This window comes from Musa acuminata, chromosome BXJ2-6 (genome assembly GCF_036884655.1).
Source record: "Musa acuminata AAA Group cultivar baxijiao chromosome BXJ2-6, Cavendish_Baxijiao_AAA, whole genome shotgun sequence".
Lineage (NCBI taxonomy): Eukaryota > Viridiplantae > Streptophyta > Magnoliopsida > Zingiberales > Musaceae > Musa > Musa acuminata.
Genome location: NC_088343.1, coordinates 14,335,444 through 14,350,572, shown reverse-complemented (window position 1 = coordinate 14,350,572; position 15,129 = coordinate 14,335,444). Strand labels below are relative to the sequence as shown.

At 39.9% G+C, this 15,129-nt stretch overlaps 2 protein-coding genes across 3 annotated transcripts; one reads left to right on the top strand and one right to left on the bottom strand.

Annotated features, from left to right (window-relative positions):
- Positions 1–10,093, top strand: LOC135615042 (la-related protein 6B-like). Of its 2 annotated transcripts, none has more exons than XM_065113020.1 (10): positions 1–490; positions 2,094–2,175; positions 6,941–7,035; positions 7,253–7,324; positions 7,413–7,492; positions 7,566–7,662; positions 8,112–8,159; positions 8,245–8,313; positions 9,104–9,244; positions 9,526–9,737. In XM_065113020.1, exons 1-10 carry the CDS (start codon positions 68–70, stop codon positions 9,595–9,597), a joined length of 1,179 nt encoding a protein of 392 aa, XP_064969092.1. In that variant the 5' UTR covers positions 1–67; the 3' UTR covers positions 9,598–9,737. The 2 variants fall into 2 exon arrangements, with proteins under 2 accessions (XP_064969092.1, XP_064969091.1); XM_065113019.1 differs by having other exon boundaries at positions 2–490; positions 9,503–10,093.
- Positions 10,094–10,939: 846 nt separating this feature from the next.
- Positions 10,940–12,580, bottom strand: LOC135613522 (polygalacturonase-like). The gene is made up of 4 exons (XM_065110553.1): positions 12,121–12,580; positions 11,750–12,039; positions 11,432–11,660; positions 10,940–11,354 (listed from the first exon to the last, which is right to left on the bottom strand). Exons 1-4 carry the CDS (start codon positions 12,544–12,546, stop codon positions 11,136–11,138), a joined length of 1,164 nt encoding a protein of 387 aa, XP_064966625.1. The 5' UTR covers positions 12,547–12,580; the 3' UTR covers positions 10,940–11,135.
- Between the last annotated feature and the right edge of the window lie 2,549 nt (positions 12,581–15,129).

Sequence of the window (15,129 nt, the reverse complement as noted above, 5' to 3'; positions counted from 1 at the left end):
CTAAAGCTTCCATCTTTGGAGGACTTACCTCTCCCCTTGACGAGACCCCTTCAAAGTCCAAACCCTAATGGCCCAAGAAATTCTCGACGAAACCCTGGAGCTTCCCGATGATCGGACCTCCGAACCCGGCGTCGAGCGATCGCCGTCTGACATTGTTGATCCCTCTCTCTCTCGTTCCCTTTCCTCCAGCCGCCTCAACGCCCGGGCCGCCGAATTCGTCCCCCGGGTGGCGCAGCCCCCCAGTCCTGCCCCGGCGCAGATCCACCACGGCCACGATCCGGTAGCCCACCAGGTGATGCACGTCTTCCACCAGACGTCCCCCAGCCCCACGTACTTTGGTCCTGGGGCGAGTTCGTTCGAGTACTACGGAGGTGGGCCCGCCAGCGGGTTTGGAGAACACGAGGGAGGTCACTCAGGTGTTGATCCCGATCAGAGTTATCCGGCAAGGGACGGGCTGTCGGAGGAAGTTACCCAAAAGATCACTAAGCAGGTGTGTGCCTTCCTGAAGATTTCGCTTAATTTCTCAATTTTGACAGTGATTTGATGCATTAGGTATTTGAAGATAGTATTTTTGGAAAAAGAATAGGTTTACGACTTTTAGTAAAATGTAGACTTTTGTCACAAACCTTAGAAGAAGAAGTAATCGATGAAATGTAGCTTCCTTGATGTTTGTGAAAAACATATAATTTAGACTGTACCATGATCTGCCTGCGGAAAATGAATGAGACTTGAGCATAATGCCTTGTTATACTGATACTTATATCTACTTGTGACGTGTGTTACTCGAGCCATTTATTCATTCCATGGAATGTGATAATTGATTTTTGTTGCTTCTATGTCCTCTCATTTGCTAATGGTGAGAATGGATATATGAAAATGGTAATTGGTAGAAGGTCTACCTCTTGTAATTGGACGTGTACGATAGGGATTCTTTTTAGAGGGTTTCTTGTTGTCACTCTTTTGTTCAGATACTGAAATATAAACAGCCCTTGATCGCGTCCTCCTTTATTTCCCTGTTTAAACACCGAATCTCACGTATCCTGCGTATGGAGAAGTAGCATAATTGTACAAATATGTCTCTTGTGCCTCCTTACTCTTTCATGGCGATGCATGTGAGAAGTCCATCTTTTGTTCCATGTGGTAATAATTGTCATTTAATGGTGAATTTGGTTTAATTGTCTTTGTCATCCTCAATCTAACATGTCATTGCAATTAGGTTGGGCTTTCTTTTATGTCAAGTCAAAGAAAGAGACATTTTGTTTTTTGCTAATTTGTGTTGTCTTTTGATGTTGTTGAGGTTTTAATACTCCACATAATTTTGCTTGATTAATTTCAGGCCACAAGTTTGAGTTGTATGTAAGTGACCTTGCTATTGTTTTTATAAATGATAATATGACCTTATAATTTCAAATATAACCTCAAGTGTTCGTTGTGTGCTAATTCTTAAGTCCAAGAAGCAGTTTGTTCCTTGGTTGGAATTGGTATTTGAATCAAAATCAGAATGCACTAGAATCGGAATCCAAATGCTTGAATCCTATCGCAACATGGACTTGGAACTAGAATGATAGACCCTGGTGGAGAAACAGAGGTCAGCAGTGGGAAGAAACTATAAAGAAAAAGGAAGGAGAATAACAAGGCCATCCAGCATAAAGTGAACTTTTTGTTTTTTTAGAGATTCAGAATGACATGTCCACAGGATTTAGCCACAAGTCCTGTAACAGGATAATGATACTTCCTTCTCAGTTCTCTCCTTAAGTTTTTGTAACCAAACAAGAGAAAGAGACTTTCTCTTATGTTCTCTTCACTTTTCTCCAGCATAGGATGTAAATATTACAAAATATGGCCTGTTAAAAATGTAAAAACAAAAGTTTTGTTATTTAAATAATTTTTGTGCCTTTTTTTAATATTAATACGAAATCAGGATGATCTGTTACTAACTTTTATGAACTCTTCGTGCCTTATTTGCAATAAGTTTTCTGCATCTAGTTTTCCTACTATAATTTCAAAACTGTTCATTTCCTACATTATCTTGTATTGTGTTATTTGATGCAAGGTATCTTGTCTCTTGTAACTTACTATTTTATCTTGGACAGGTCGAGTATTATTTCAGTGATGTGAACCTTGCTACAACTGAACACTTGATGAGGTTCATTAACAAAGATCCTGATGGATTTGGTAAAGATTTATCCATTGACCATTCAATTTTTTTACTCTTTGGATTTATCCAAATCTAATAATTTTACATGTTTTTTAGATATATCTTTTTCAACAAATTAAGATGTTCAAAGGTGTTTGCATCAATGTCTTATAAAGGTAGAATGTCGAGGTTTATTGAGATGAACATGGACCTGAAATTTTTGGTCATGCATATACATGATGAACAAAAATTCTATAAAGAGCATTGGAATTAGGGTTAACAAAAGTTTTATCGAGGTTAACCAAGATTTAAGTAGGGCTGCCGGTTGAGCATGTTAGGAATTAGGTCTTCCAGTTGAGCATGTTATTAGGTTGAATGAAAACCCCAACCCTAAGTGACACCAACCAGGTTGCTCTCTTTGGGATCTAACCTGTATTGCTGCTCGGTATTCCAATTCCTTGATTATTCGTCATTAGGTTGTTGCTGGTGCAGTTCATTTTCCTATATGGAAGCTTTTTAAGGTTGAAGCTTATCTTAGTATACACTGACCTATTGGCATGAATGAGTTCCATGTGGTACTTGCTAAAATTTTTAAGTCTGATTTGGAGTCTTCCACACATCCAAAAATGGGTATGCAAACATAGCTTGTTAGTTGTATGAACAATGTTGTAGGGTAAATGGGCTCTTTGTGTGTTGCCTTGTTTATAATACTTTTAGTTATATGTCTTCCATGGACCTTACACCAAACTAATCACATTAGATTGAAAAGCAAATCAATTGGTTTGCAAGGACACTGTCTTATATGGATGACAACAACAACTTGGTGTTGTTTCCTAGAAAGGGCAAATGAACCATCATAATTAGATTTGCTGTTTCATCATAAATGAATCCTTTTAATAGGTCACTGTAATTTTCAAAGTTGAAGTGATGACCTTTCAGCATCTGTCACTATATTGGTACCCCTTTTAGCACTTTGCTTATCTTTTAGGATATGTTTCTTTCACTCCCTACGGCTTCTTGGAACTATGCTTCTGGATTTTAGACCCATTTCTGGAGTGTCGAACACATGCCACTTTCACTTGAAGGATACTTTCGGTTGGGCAAAAGTGACTTGCCTTTAACAAACAACAATTTTCATCCTTTTTACTATTATAAATCTTAACTGCTATTTATTGGTACAATTTTTCTATGAAAAAACAATCCAAAGATAAGGGAAGTAGTTGCATGTTTTATCATAATTCTTAAGTGCAATATGTGTAAGTATTGTGTTGAAGAAAGTGGTTTAAATATATATTGTAATCGAAACCCCCTAATTATTTGCATATGCCTCCCATATTATTATACCTTGAATAGGTTGAAACTCTCTGCAACCATTAAATGGTAACCAAGAGAAAATATCTTGCAGAATATTCCATCGTCATCGATGACAAACTTATCCTTTGTTCTAAATCTGTATCTTTTTCCTATTTTCATGATGTACCAAATCAAAATGTTTATTTCTGTTTTGCTTTCTCTCTTCTCTTCCTTCTCCTCCTGTCATCAAGTCCACAATAAGTTCTTGAAATGTTGCAGTGACTGAAAAGATGATGCTTTCAAGTAGGTGAATCTTTTGTAATTTGAGAGACCTGACATGGTATTGATCGAGCTGCTTGGTTCTGGTTCAAATCGATGTAGCAATGAATAATCACCCACCTCTCACCAATCTTTGTTACCTGAAGCTTGGTTTGCATTGGTATGTGGAGTGAAAATGGGAATCATAATTTACTAGTTTGGAACTTGATTCAACATGGGTGGACTTCTTTGGATTGCGTACCCAGGAAAATTGCATTCAACTGGTACATGGGTTGCACTTTACATTTATATATACTAATATATATCTAGGGCTTTTTAGAATGTTGAATTTTTCATTCCAAATTGCCAATGCTCCATGATCTGGTTATGTGATCACAGATTGGTATGCTGTTAGTGTTTATTGGTAAAGTAGAGACAAATAGTACCAGGAATAGTTGCTTATGTCTATCTTCAAGGCGTGCTTTATAAGTCTCACCTAAGAGGGTGTCTCTCTTGTCAATTGGTTGCCACTTAGCGAGGGTATCTCTTACCTTCCTCAAAATAGGGAGTTTTGAGGACTATTTTGGTGAGTTCATCAATGGAGGAATCAACCTCCCAAAGCCTACCATACTGTCCAAGTTTTGAGAGCTTAGTGCTTCAAGACCTGAAAGTCAGGGAGCTTGGCAGTGAATATTGGATCTCCCTGTGAAACTGATTGATGAACACATAAAGCAACTTGATCTTAAAGATTTCAGAAATTATTGGGTCTCACTAATTATTCATCATAAGAGATGTCAAGTGTCAATCTGCTTAAGCGGCCAATTTGGGAAGAAAGATGGCCAGAGAAATAAAAAAGAAGAAAGTCTTCATCTAGTATTCTGTACAAGAGAAAGATAGACATTTTAATGAATTTCATGGTAAGAATTTTATCAAAAACTCTAATTATGTTAAAAAAACAAATATTATACAATTATTTCTTTCCAATTACTATCTGTTACCTATAGGGGTTTGAGAGTTGTAGGTAGGGTAAAGGGTTGGATGTATACATGAGGGGTTTTAATAATGAAGGCATAAGATAGGGGTTATGTGCAGGAAATCCTAAATATTTCGTGTTCCTTTGTTGGATGGCAAACTTCTATTCCATATGAAGATGATTGTCTGACAGAATAATTACCAAGAACCTTTTATTGCATGGTGCTAAGGGTGAACACTAGTGTTTTCAGTAAGGTTACTTCTTTTGCAATATAAATACCAAAATTAACTCACAGAAAGTCTCTTTTCTTGCAAGGGTAAGTTTAGGTACATTGACCCTCCCCAGCCCCACAATCATGAGAGTGTCACACACTGGCCTCCTCTAATGCATGATGCTGTATGGACTATAGTCTTGAGACTGAACATGTCATATGTAACCAATTTGGGCCAGTGATTTAAAAAGCGCTAGGTCCCAAAAGGCGCCAAAATCCAAAAACACCCGAGGCGCTAGGCGCTCGCCCGAGCGAAACGAGACGCTAAAATATAAAAATATATAATATAATTAATAAATATAATTATTTAAAATTTTAAATAAAAATATGCAATAATTTCAAATAAATAAAAATTAACAACATTAAAATCAAAATAATATATTATTAATCTATTAACAGTATTGAAAATTAATCATTTCAAAATCCAAATAAACTTAATATTAAGAGTATACTGTATACTGAGCCTGACGGAGAAACGAGGAAGCAACGGCGAGCGGCGGTAGCGGGAAAGGGAGTGGGAGGCGCGAGCAACGACAGCGGCGAGCAGCGGGAGCAGGAGCGACGAGCAGCGAGATCGGGATCGGGAGCGACAGCGGCCGCGGGTTAGGGTTGGGTAAGGGTTATATTGGTTTAGTTGGTTCGATTGAACCAACTAACAACCGAACCAGGACTGAACCAGACCTAAAATCCTGGTTCGGTCACTTGGTTTACCCAGGCGCTCGCCCGAAGCGCCCAGCGCCTGGGCTCGGGCGAGCGCCCAAGCGGCGCCTGTTTGAAGCGCGCTGCCTGGGACATTAGCGAGGCACTCGGGCCTCGCCTCGCCTCGCCCGAGCGCCTAGGCGAGCGCCCGAGCGCCTTTTTCAATCACTGATTTGGGCTTTAACCCTTTATGGAAACATACAAAGATTGTGGGTGGTTCACAATGGTGCGTGCATGATTGACAACATCAAGAACCAACATTTGCCAACAGAAAATGTTTTTTATATTTCACTTGCATTTTAACTTGAGCAAAAAAGCAACCTCATTCTTTTCCTGGTGGCAAAATAAAATTTGGCAATTAATAGACTGCAAAGATGGAACTGTAACAACAGCTCTAACTTGCAGGAGCAAGAGAGACATGTAGGCAAATATGTATTTTTACCAATGCCTGAGGAGTTCATTTATAGAGTACTGGTGCTTCGCTGGGAACATTGTTGTACTAGTTTGTACTAATTTATGGTGTCATTCTCTGCAATGCCCATATTTTGTGTTCTATTTTGTGGGATTGTAGGTCGAATGGAGAGAAAACATTTGCTTTGTATGTGGAAAGAGAGGTTGGTCCTTTAGAAGCCTTCCATGTGATCTAATGGCTACTATATTCATCCTAAAGGCCTAATACTCAAATATGTGTACCCTATGAAGATTTTTGATATTTATATGGTGTCTGAAGGGTTTCAGAACCAATTTTGAGAATTGATTTTTGTTATAGCTTTTATGGGACCATATGGAACAGATGCTTGGAGATTATACATCTTGTCTAATTTGCAGATTGGCCTTGGCATATGATTGTAAATTATTTGTAGAAGTTATTTTCATTTGGAAAGACTCTGCACCTGTTGATGAATCCTTTTGTAGCTGTCAGTGACCTAAAACTGGAACACCCAGCATCCCCTGAAAGTTGACATGGTTTATAGCTTAAGTTGAGCAATAGATATGTAGTTGTATTGTTTGGTAAATTATTATTTCACCTGGCACCTGAAAGGTATAATTTGTATGTTGAGATGACACTTATAGTTTATATTTTAATATTTTATTTTGGCATCACCTAATTGGTTATCCAATTGGAGAAAAAGAATCATGTGCTTTTTATCAAATTTTAAGCTGTAGCTTCATTGACTTGCCATGCAAATAGCAATCGATATTTTCAGCATCTTTTTTCAACATTTGGAAGATTGACCTGTGAGAAGAATTGGGAGATCAGATTGTAATAGAGATTGCCTAATCATCCTTTTTTTTCCCCACTGTGCAGTTCCAATATCAGTTGTTGCAGGGTTTAAGAAAATTAGGGCCTTAGTCCACAACAATTCTCAGCTTGCTATGGCACTCCGGACATCATCAAAACTGGTGGGATATGTTAACACACTTGAGTAATGATCCTCATTTTAATTTATAATATGTTGAACCTCTTTTTTTTTTCTTTCTGGGGAACTGTATGTATACCATGGCCGTGGCATAATTTGCATTGCATAATGCATCTCTAAATATGTTTTCTAGTCATAGATGTCATAGATATGATGGTACTTGCTTAGTCTTTTAGTGTACTAAATTTAGTTAGTTACAGGTTGTAAGTGATGATGGTAAAAAAGTTGGGCGCCAACAGCCGTTTACAGAATCAGACATGGAAGAGTTGCAGGTGAGAGGTTCAACCAGACCTCTATTGATGTTATTTCAACATTTTATGTGGTCTTATTTTAATAACAGTTTTGTCCTTTTTTTCTTAGTCGCGCATTGTTGTGGCTGAAAATCTGCCTGAGGATCACTGCTATCAGAATCTTATGAAGATTTTCTCAGCTGTTGGCAGGTAGAGTATATTGTAATTTGTAACTATTATGTGATTTTGAAACCTAAATGACTTAGGTGATGCTGTTCTGTAGTGTAAAGACAATTCGCACATGCTACCCACAGCCTCCCAATGGAACTGCTGCTGCAGTTAATAGACCAACAAAACTAGAAATGCTCTTTGGCAACAGAGTATGTATTTCTGTCAATTGTTTTATTTGTGTGGCTGGTAGATGGCATTTTTAAAATGTACCTTCTCATTATTATGCTGATTGCTTTTTAACATTTGCACATTTTTCATGGTCAGCTAACAATGTTTGCCTATCTATTTGAGTCTCATTTGTACGGTGAATTTCTCTTTCAAAGTTGGTTGTATTAAAAAATGGTCTTTTGCTCAACAACTAGATTTTTAGCTAGTTGATGTTTCTGAAAATTGAGAAAATGTTGTAAGATTGTACTATTGAGTTAATGGAAATTCGTGCACCTCTCTCCTAGCACTTTAGTCCTCGGGGAACCTTATGTACATGTTAGCTTTACATAAATTGTGTTTTTTTAACTATCTATAGCTTGCAAAGTTTCGTAGCACTTGTACATATGCAGATTATAATATGAATCCTTAATTATAGACTTTTCCTTTGTAGTTGCATGCGTTTGTAGTGTATGAGACTCTCGAAGATGCTGAAAAAGCAGTAAGTTTATTAGTCCCTTTTTTCGTAGGATTTTTGCATTTTCTAAGCTTTAATTATGCTGATGTATTGTTATCTGGGCACACAGGTAGCAGAACTGAATGATGAGAAGAACTGGAGAACTGGACTCAAACTTCGATCATTTCCTAAATTTGTGGTAAACATAATGTTTTTCATTCTGTGTTCTGTACTGACTTGCATTATCACTCACAAATCTTAGTTTATAACTTACTTTCAAACATTTGCTTGGTCTAGAATCATCATTTTCTAAACATTTGCTTCGTTTCTGTGTATGTGCACGCACACCATGCTCTATACCTGTTGGGTATCTCATCTGTGTGCGAGTGTGCAACTAATTAAAAAGGCAGTGGTGGTAGAAAGAGGTGTTACCTTGAAATTCAATTTCCCATATATGAAAATTGTTTTGTTCTCACGGCAGGGAATGTAAATATGACCCATAATAACTTATTATGGCTATCTGTTCCAGCATTGATTGGAATTCTGCTAGTTCAGTTGGAATATATGATCAGGAAGAGGATTTGCAGGTTATTGTTTTTTTATCAAAAACGTAGATGGGCGTTGCTAGATTTCAATCAAAAGCTGGGTCTATGTAGATATATTTTTCAATTTAATGTTTTCCCTTCTTTATGTAAAGGTTTAGGATTGTAATTCTGACTGGATGTCATGCTTGGTTCTTGCATAAGTTTTGGGTTTCTAGATATAATGCGCATGACCTGATGATGCTTCTTTGTTTGATTTAATAGATCTTATCTAGTTGCTCCTGTTGAGCAAAAAGGAATACTAGACTGTATGAGAAGACTATATAATTTGTATTATCAAAATTTTATATCTGTTCCTTACTTCATGAGTTGATAAGCTACATAAGCTAGTGAAGTGAAACTTTTTAAGTTACTAGGTGTAACTCATTTTCGCCATCTCCAATCCAGACAAAACATGGGCAAGCTCGAGGAAGAAGAGGGCATGAAGCCGATATTAACGGGGAAGAGGATGTCTGCACGTCAACCCATTCAAATGAGAAGCAGGTTGAGGATACATATCACCCGTCTGAAGTGTTGCATGAGCACGAGGTAAGAATGCATGCTCCTCTTTCCAACCATGACATGTTAAAGCTTTCTTCTCTAATAAAGATTCAGTTTATTTGATGCCTACCAGTTAGATAAATAACTGAATCAATATGCAAGAAATAAATCAGATAGACCATAAACTAATCTTTATCTCTATGGTAAATCATCAGTCTAGGATGGAGTTGTTTCAGGGCTGTTCAAATATGTTGAGTTGATGGTTGGTAGTTGTAAACATGATTGAATATATGATACTTTGTTCAGAGTGAGGAGAGTTTCAATGACAGAGATGGAGCTCCAAGGCGAGGAAGAGGTCGGGGCCGAGGAGGGAGAGGACGAGGACGTGGCCAGCCTTATAACAATAGCCGCGGTGGAGGGCATGCGGTTGGCACTCCACCTTCTAGCTATGTGATTCATCCCGATCGTGAGCAACCTGCAGTAGCTCATAAGCAACCTCCTGGCCCTCGCATGCCAGATGGTACAAGAGGATTTACCATGGGTCGCGGGAAACCAGTGGTCCCCACAAGTACAGTCTAAATACCATTATTAGTATGGTTGTTCCTGGATGTGTGTGTTAATAGTGACCTTTTATCAGCAAATCTGCTGCTTTTGGGTGTAACTGCTGATGATTTTGGGTATATTCATCCATCCATCCATCAATCCGCTCATCCATGTGTCCAGTATATTACGGTGTCTCGAACCTAGTTTTGGGGCTCGTTTCCTTGTATTCGTTTTTTGGTCCTCAGACATTTGATGGTGTGGTGAAAAGAAAGAAAAATGAATGTTGGTACTGAGCTTCTTGTTCTAACTATATGCTAATAAAGCTTTAAAAGGCAGAAGGTTTGTCGATTGGCAGACACGATCTTCGATGGTGCTGTGTGATTATGGTTCTTACTGGCATTTCCTACAATAGAATATGCAATGTTGGTTAGAGTTATTTGAAGACTTGCGTGTTATAGATTTACATTTGTGCTGTTCGTGATGGTTTATGTATCAATCCAACCCACCCAAAATTCTGTAACATGATGTTTTTGTCACCTCATGGGCTTTTATCACTTGTAGTAGTCTGATAGAGGGGAAAATTATCCAATCATAGTTTGACATATCGACACACCAGTACAGGTGCTAGATTTGACGCGTCGGAGTCGATCATGTCCATCGGCTACGCCATCGGTCACCTTGGTGATTGAAACTTGCCATTCTAGAGACGATTTGATCACATCTCAAGTATTTGCCCCGCAACCCTGGCGAGGTTCGGTAGACCCCTCCTATGCCTTGTGTTGGATGTGCAGTCCTCCCCTCCAACTTCGATCCCCATATGTTCGTGTCCATAACACATGAGCACGAGCTTCATATATGTATATAAATTATGTGGAATAGTCATGACTCTGACTCCCACAGCCACTGAAAACATGGAAATTTTTTCCCAAGCAGGATGGTCTCTCTGATTGAACTCTACTCTGAGAATTCCTTCGAGTAGGCATTGTTAATGAGACTTTATTAAGAACATCAATACTAAGAAATGGCTCCTCATGGCATTGAATAGTAAATGGGACTCATCAATACCATTATGAGACAAAATGACAACAAGTCTCAGGAATAGGTACCGAGATTGAGAAAAGGAGGGTAAATAGATGCTAATATGAGATTCTGGAGGAGTCTTTCTTACATATCAGAAATCAATTCATCTGCTGCGGTACATAGCAAATAATGCTTGATTTCTTTGTTGTTCCCACAAACAACATGACCATAAGACACAAATCTAGTCTCTCAAGAACTGCGACAGCTCCGTTCACCACAACTCCGGTGAACGTCGGGGAACAGTCAGCTGGAGACGGCCTAAAGATACAATATATGGTAGCATACACTATCTGATGCAATGCCATGGCGCCATGGTTCAGAGGCAACTGGATGGGATCATAACTCCTGAGGCAGTCCCTTTCACATTCTTGCAGTAGGACAGGGACCGCTCGTCCTGGTAAGTGAGCTTGATGTCCTGCAACTCGATTCCAGTGCACGGGTTGCTCGGGCTGCAGTCGAGCTTCACCGCCACCTGCGTCGCCGATGTGCCATGGACGTCGTTGAACTTCACCTGGCTAATCTTGATTCCTGAGCTCTGCAACATTGATGAGAGAAGAAAGGTAATGAGGGTGACTGCGTTTTAGGTTCTGCAGCTGATGGTTCTAAGATTACCGGGCCGGGGCAGTTCACGGTGCCGGGGCAGTAGTTCTGGTCGACGACGATCGGGTTCTGGACGTTCTTCATGACGGCGTGCTCGAAGGTGACCCCCTTCACGAAGCCATTGCTCGGCTTCGCCCATGTCTTGATCCTCAACCCGTTCTGCGTCCCCGTGAACTCGACGGCCCTCACCGTTATGTTCTGCACTCCGGCTTCCTGTGCTTCGCCGCCCAAGCTTCCGACGCTGCACACCACGAGAACAAGTTCGATTACCATGTTGGCGAACACCGATAATTTCGAGAAGCGTACGCATGTGAAGTGGAAGTTGCCGACCTGATGCCGTGGCCAGGGCCGCACTTGATATTCTCGATCCATACATCGGTGGAACCAGGCCCCATGGAGATGCAGTCGTCGCCGGTCCTCATGGTCGATCCGGTGATCGTGACGAAGCTAGACATCTGGATATGGATACCGTCGGTGTTGGGGCTGTCGCCCGGTGCTGTGATGGTTGCACCCTGCAGTGTGATGCCACTGCTAGCGAAGATGGACATGTGGAAGAGCTCGCTGTTGACCAGCCTTATGCCACTCAACAAGAGGTTCTTCGACTGCCCAATAGTTAATGACTGCAGTAATTCGCGGCACGTTCATTCATTAGCCTTCGTGTACTCTTCTTCTACTGGTAGCTTAAGAGTTTAGACTGTTACCGTGGCACCGTAGGGGCAGCTCCGGCGAGCGTTCTTGCAGGCCCAGAAGGCCTGTCCCCGCCCATCCAGCCTTCCGCCATAGATGGACAACCCTTCCACATACTTGATGGTAATCCACTGTGTGGAATCACTGTAACCAGCGGGAGCCATGAGGGTCCCCTTGATGAACATCCTCATCCCGGTGTTACTGCAGGGGCCGCTGAAGAGCGCCTGGCTTACCAGGAACCCGCCCGACGGAACGATGATCGTCGCCGGCTGGTTCGACCCGCAGGCGGCCGCCCATGCAGCGAGGAACGCCTTGGCCGCGTCGGTGCGCCCGTCCGGCTTGGCGCCAAAGTCCACCACGTTGTAGGCCGCCGATGCCATGGTGGTGGAGAGGTAGGAGATGAGTAGCAGTGCAAGCAGAGAGCCGAAAGTTTGCGCCATGATGGAGAAGAGAGGGATGGAGGTGTTGCGGATGATTGAGTTGGGAATGTATTTATAGCGAGTGATCTCCGATAATGGTTGACAAGACGGATTGGGAAGAGGAAAGAGGAGCACGCAGCGGGATCTGGTGATCATGTCTTTGCTCAGATTGCGGGTCGCCATAAACTATGGAGTCAATCAATGCGAAGGGGAAGGTCAAAGGTTGGACGAGCAGCAGCGCACAGTGTCGGGTAGCGGTTTTGGCCGTTATCATCGCATGGGAGTACTTAAATGCCTATTATTGAGTACTTAGTCGTGCATGCCGTACTAACTTGGCATCCACTTTGGCTCATCACAAAGTCACATCAATTGTTTCTGCATTTGATGCAATTCCATTATGATCCTCTCAGCTCATTTATATATAGTTGGAGGAAGTGAAAGGAGAAAGTAAAGATCTCTGTATGCTATGGAGAATTGGAAACTATGATTCGGATCCACGAAAAAGAATCAATCCAACATCAAGCTTACATGGATGATTTAAATCTACCATGTATTCAAATGCGCACTGAGATGGTAATTAATACAAATAATGCAAATCAAAATCATCTTAATCGATTTCCTTCCTTGACCATCCACTGCTTCCTTATAGATCTCTCAGCTTCATTGGATCCCTCGTGGATGATTAAGGGGTTGCTTTAAGGCACAATGACCTACGCAGGGAGGTTATGGTGTCTTGGATCGGAATTTGCTATTATTTTTAGGTTCGATGTATCAATCAGTGCTTAGATCTCAAGTTTGGTGGCTGCTTTGGTTAAGCAAAAGTAAAGGAGTGATCATGTGATGTACAGCACCAAAATCCATGTACAGGAGACTTGGCAACAGCATCATGCATGTCAGAGAAGCATTAATGTGATTGATATATAATATATCAGCAGCTTCTGCATGCAAACCTCCTCATCCCAGCTAAGCATGTTATGTTCTTATTCATTTAGATGGTAGTCCTTTCAAAAGCTAAGCAATTATGACCTTAACATCTGTATTTTCACCTCCTGATTTGGCTGTTAAGAAGAGAGGGTTATCTTGCAGTTCAGATTACATTCAATCCCTTTTCTTCTTATGTGTGCCAATGTGAAGACCTAAAAGAATTCCTTGCATCTCAACCACATAACTTGAAAGATGAAGCAAACAAGCTTGACTGGAGCTTTTCCATCAACAAAGAAAAAACATCTTCTCTGTCAGTTCCACTTTATAAGTTATCCATACATTGCTTCTTCATGGTTTTGTTGTTTCTTAATGGCAGAACACATGGGGATAGACCTAAGAACATGGCACATTTCAACACTGGAGATTGCTTGAGGAGTCTCTTTCTGCAGATACAGAGAAAGATCTGCAAATTGCCTGAATGCTGCCTCCACTTGGTCGTTACTTAAAAGAAAGGTAAGCTTAATTTTATAATTCAAAAAAAAAATGTTGATTATATAATTCGTCTAAGTAATGATAGTATTACAGAGAGAAACTTTCATACCAGTTCATATCGAATCATTAAAATTAAATCATTTTTTTTTCATTCGATTAGAATAAAATAGTTCGAATGATTCGGATCTACGACATCAAACCAATTCAATATTGACTAATCCGATTCAATTAACCGATTAATAAGTTATAATGTTAAATAATTTTAAAAATATATATTTTTGATAATATTTATAAAAATTAAGCTTATATTATTCATAAAATTAGATATTTTGACCAATTTAATTGAATAGTTTGAATCGATTAAGGACTTAGGATAGTGAACTCAATCGGATTGATATGTTTGAAATTAAAATAGATCTGCATCGATCAATCGAACGAAAAAATATACCCTGAACTAGAATCGTCGTCTATAGTTCTTAAAATCAAATAACTGATGAATCGATTCGAACACTATAATTTGGCTTGAATTAATTCAGTTATAATCCAACAAGAATACCCTTAATTTTCGATAATAACTCTACAAGAAATCTGACATGAATATAAAAGAAACGGATCGAATAGCATACAAAACCAGGAAAAGAATACACGTAATGGTTTTAAAGCGTATCAGCCGACCCACACTGTTTAGGAATTTACAGTAGAAGATCCAACAAGGTGATATGATCTGCCGCCTGCAGCTTTATGTAGGCGTGGCATGCGTCTCTCCGATCACAATGCAGGTAGATGAGGCATGTAAATCATCACATGTCCGGTCACCTGTATATTAGCTAGTCTTTATCCTCGTTGATTTGCTCATCTCTAGCATGAATAGTTAATCTCCAAGCACATACTGACAATTAAAGAGCTTCAAAATTATGGGCAGGTATACATGTGTAGTAAAATTTGACAAGAATGTGTGTGTGTGTGTGTGTGTGTGTGTGTGTGAGAGAGAGAGAGAGAGAGAGAGAGAGAGAGAGAGAGAGAGAGAGAGAGAGAGAGAGCACTGAATGAAATATACATGCAGGCAGATCTCCAATTGTTGGAAACGTTGGATAGTAGAGACTTGATTAGTTGTGATCTACATGCATAAGAAAGATGTCCGGAATTCGAGTTTGTGATACATGTAGTGACCTTATCAATAAGAATTCA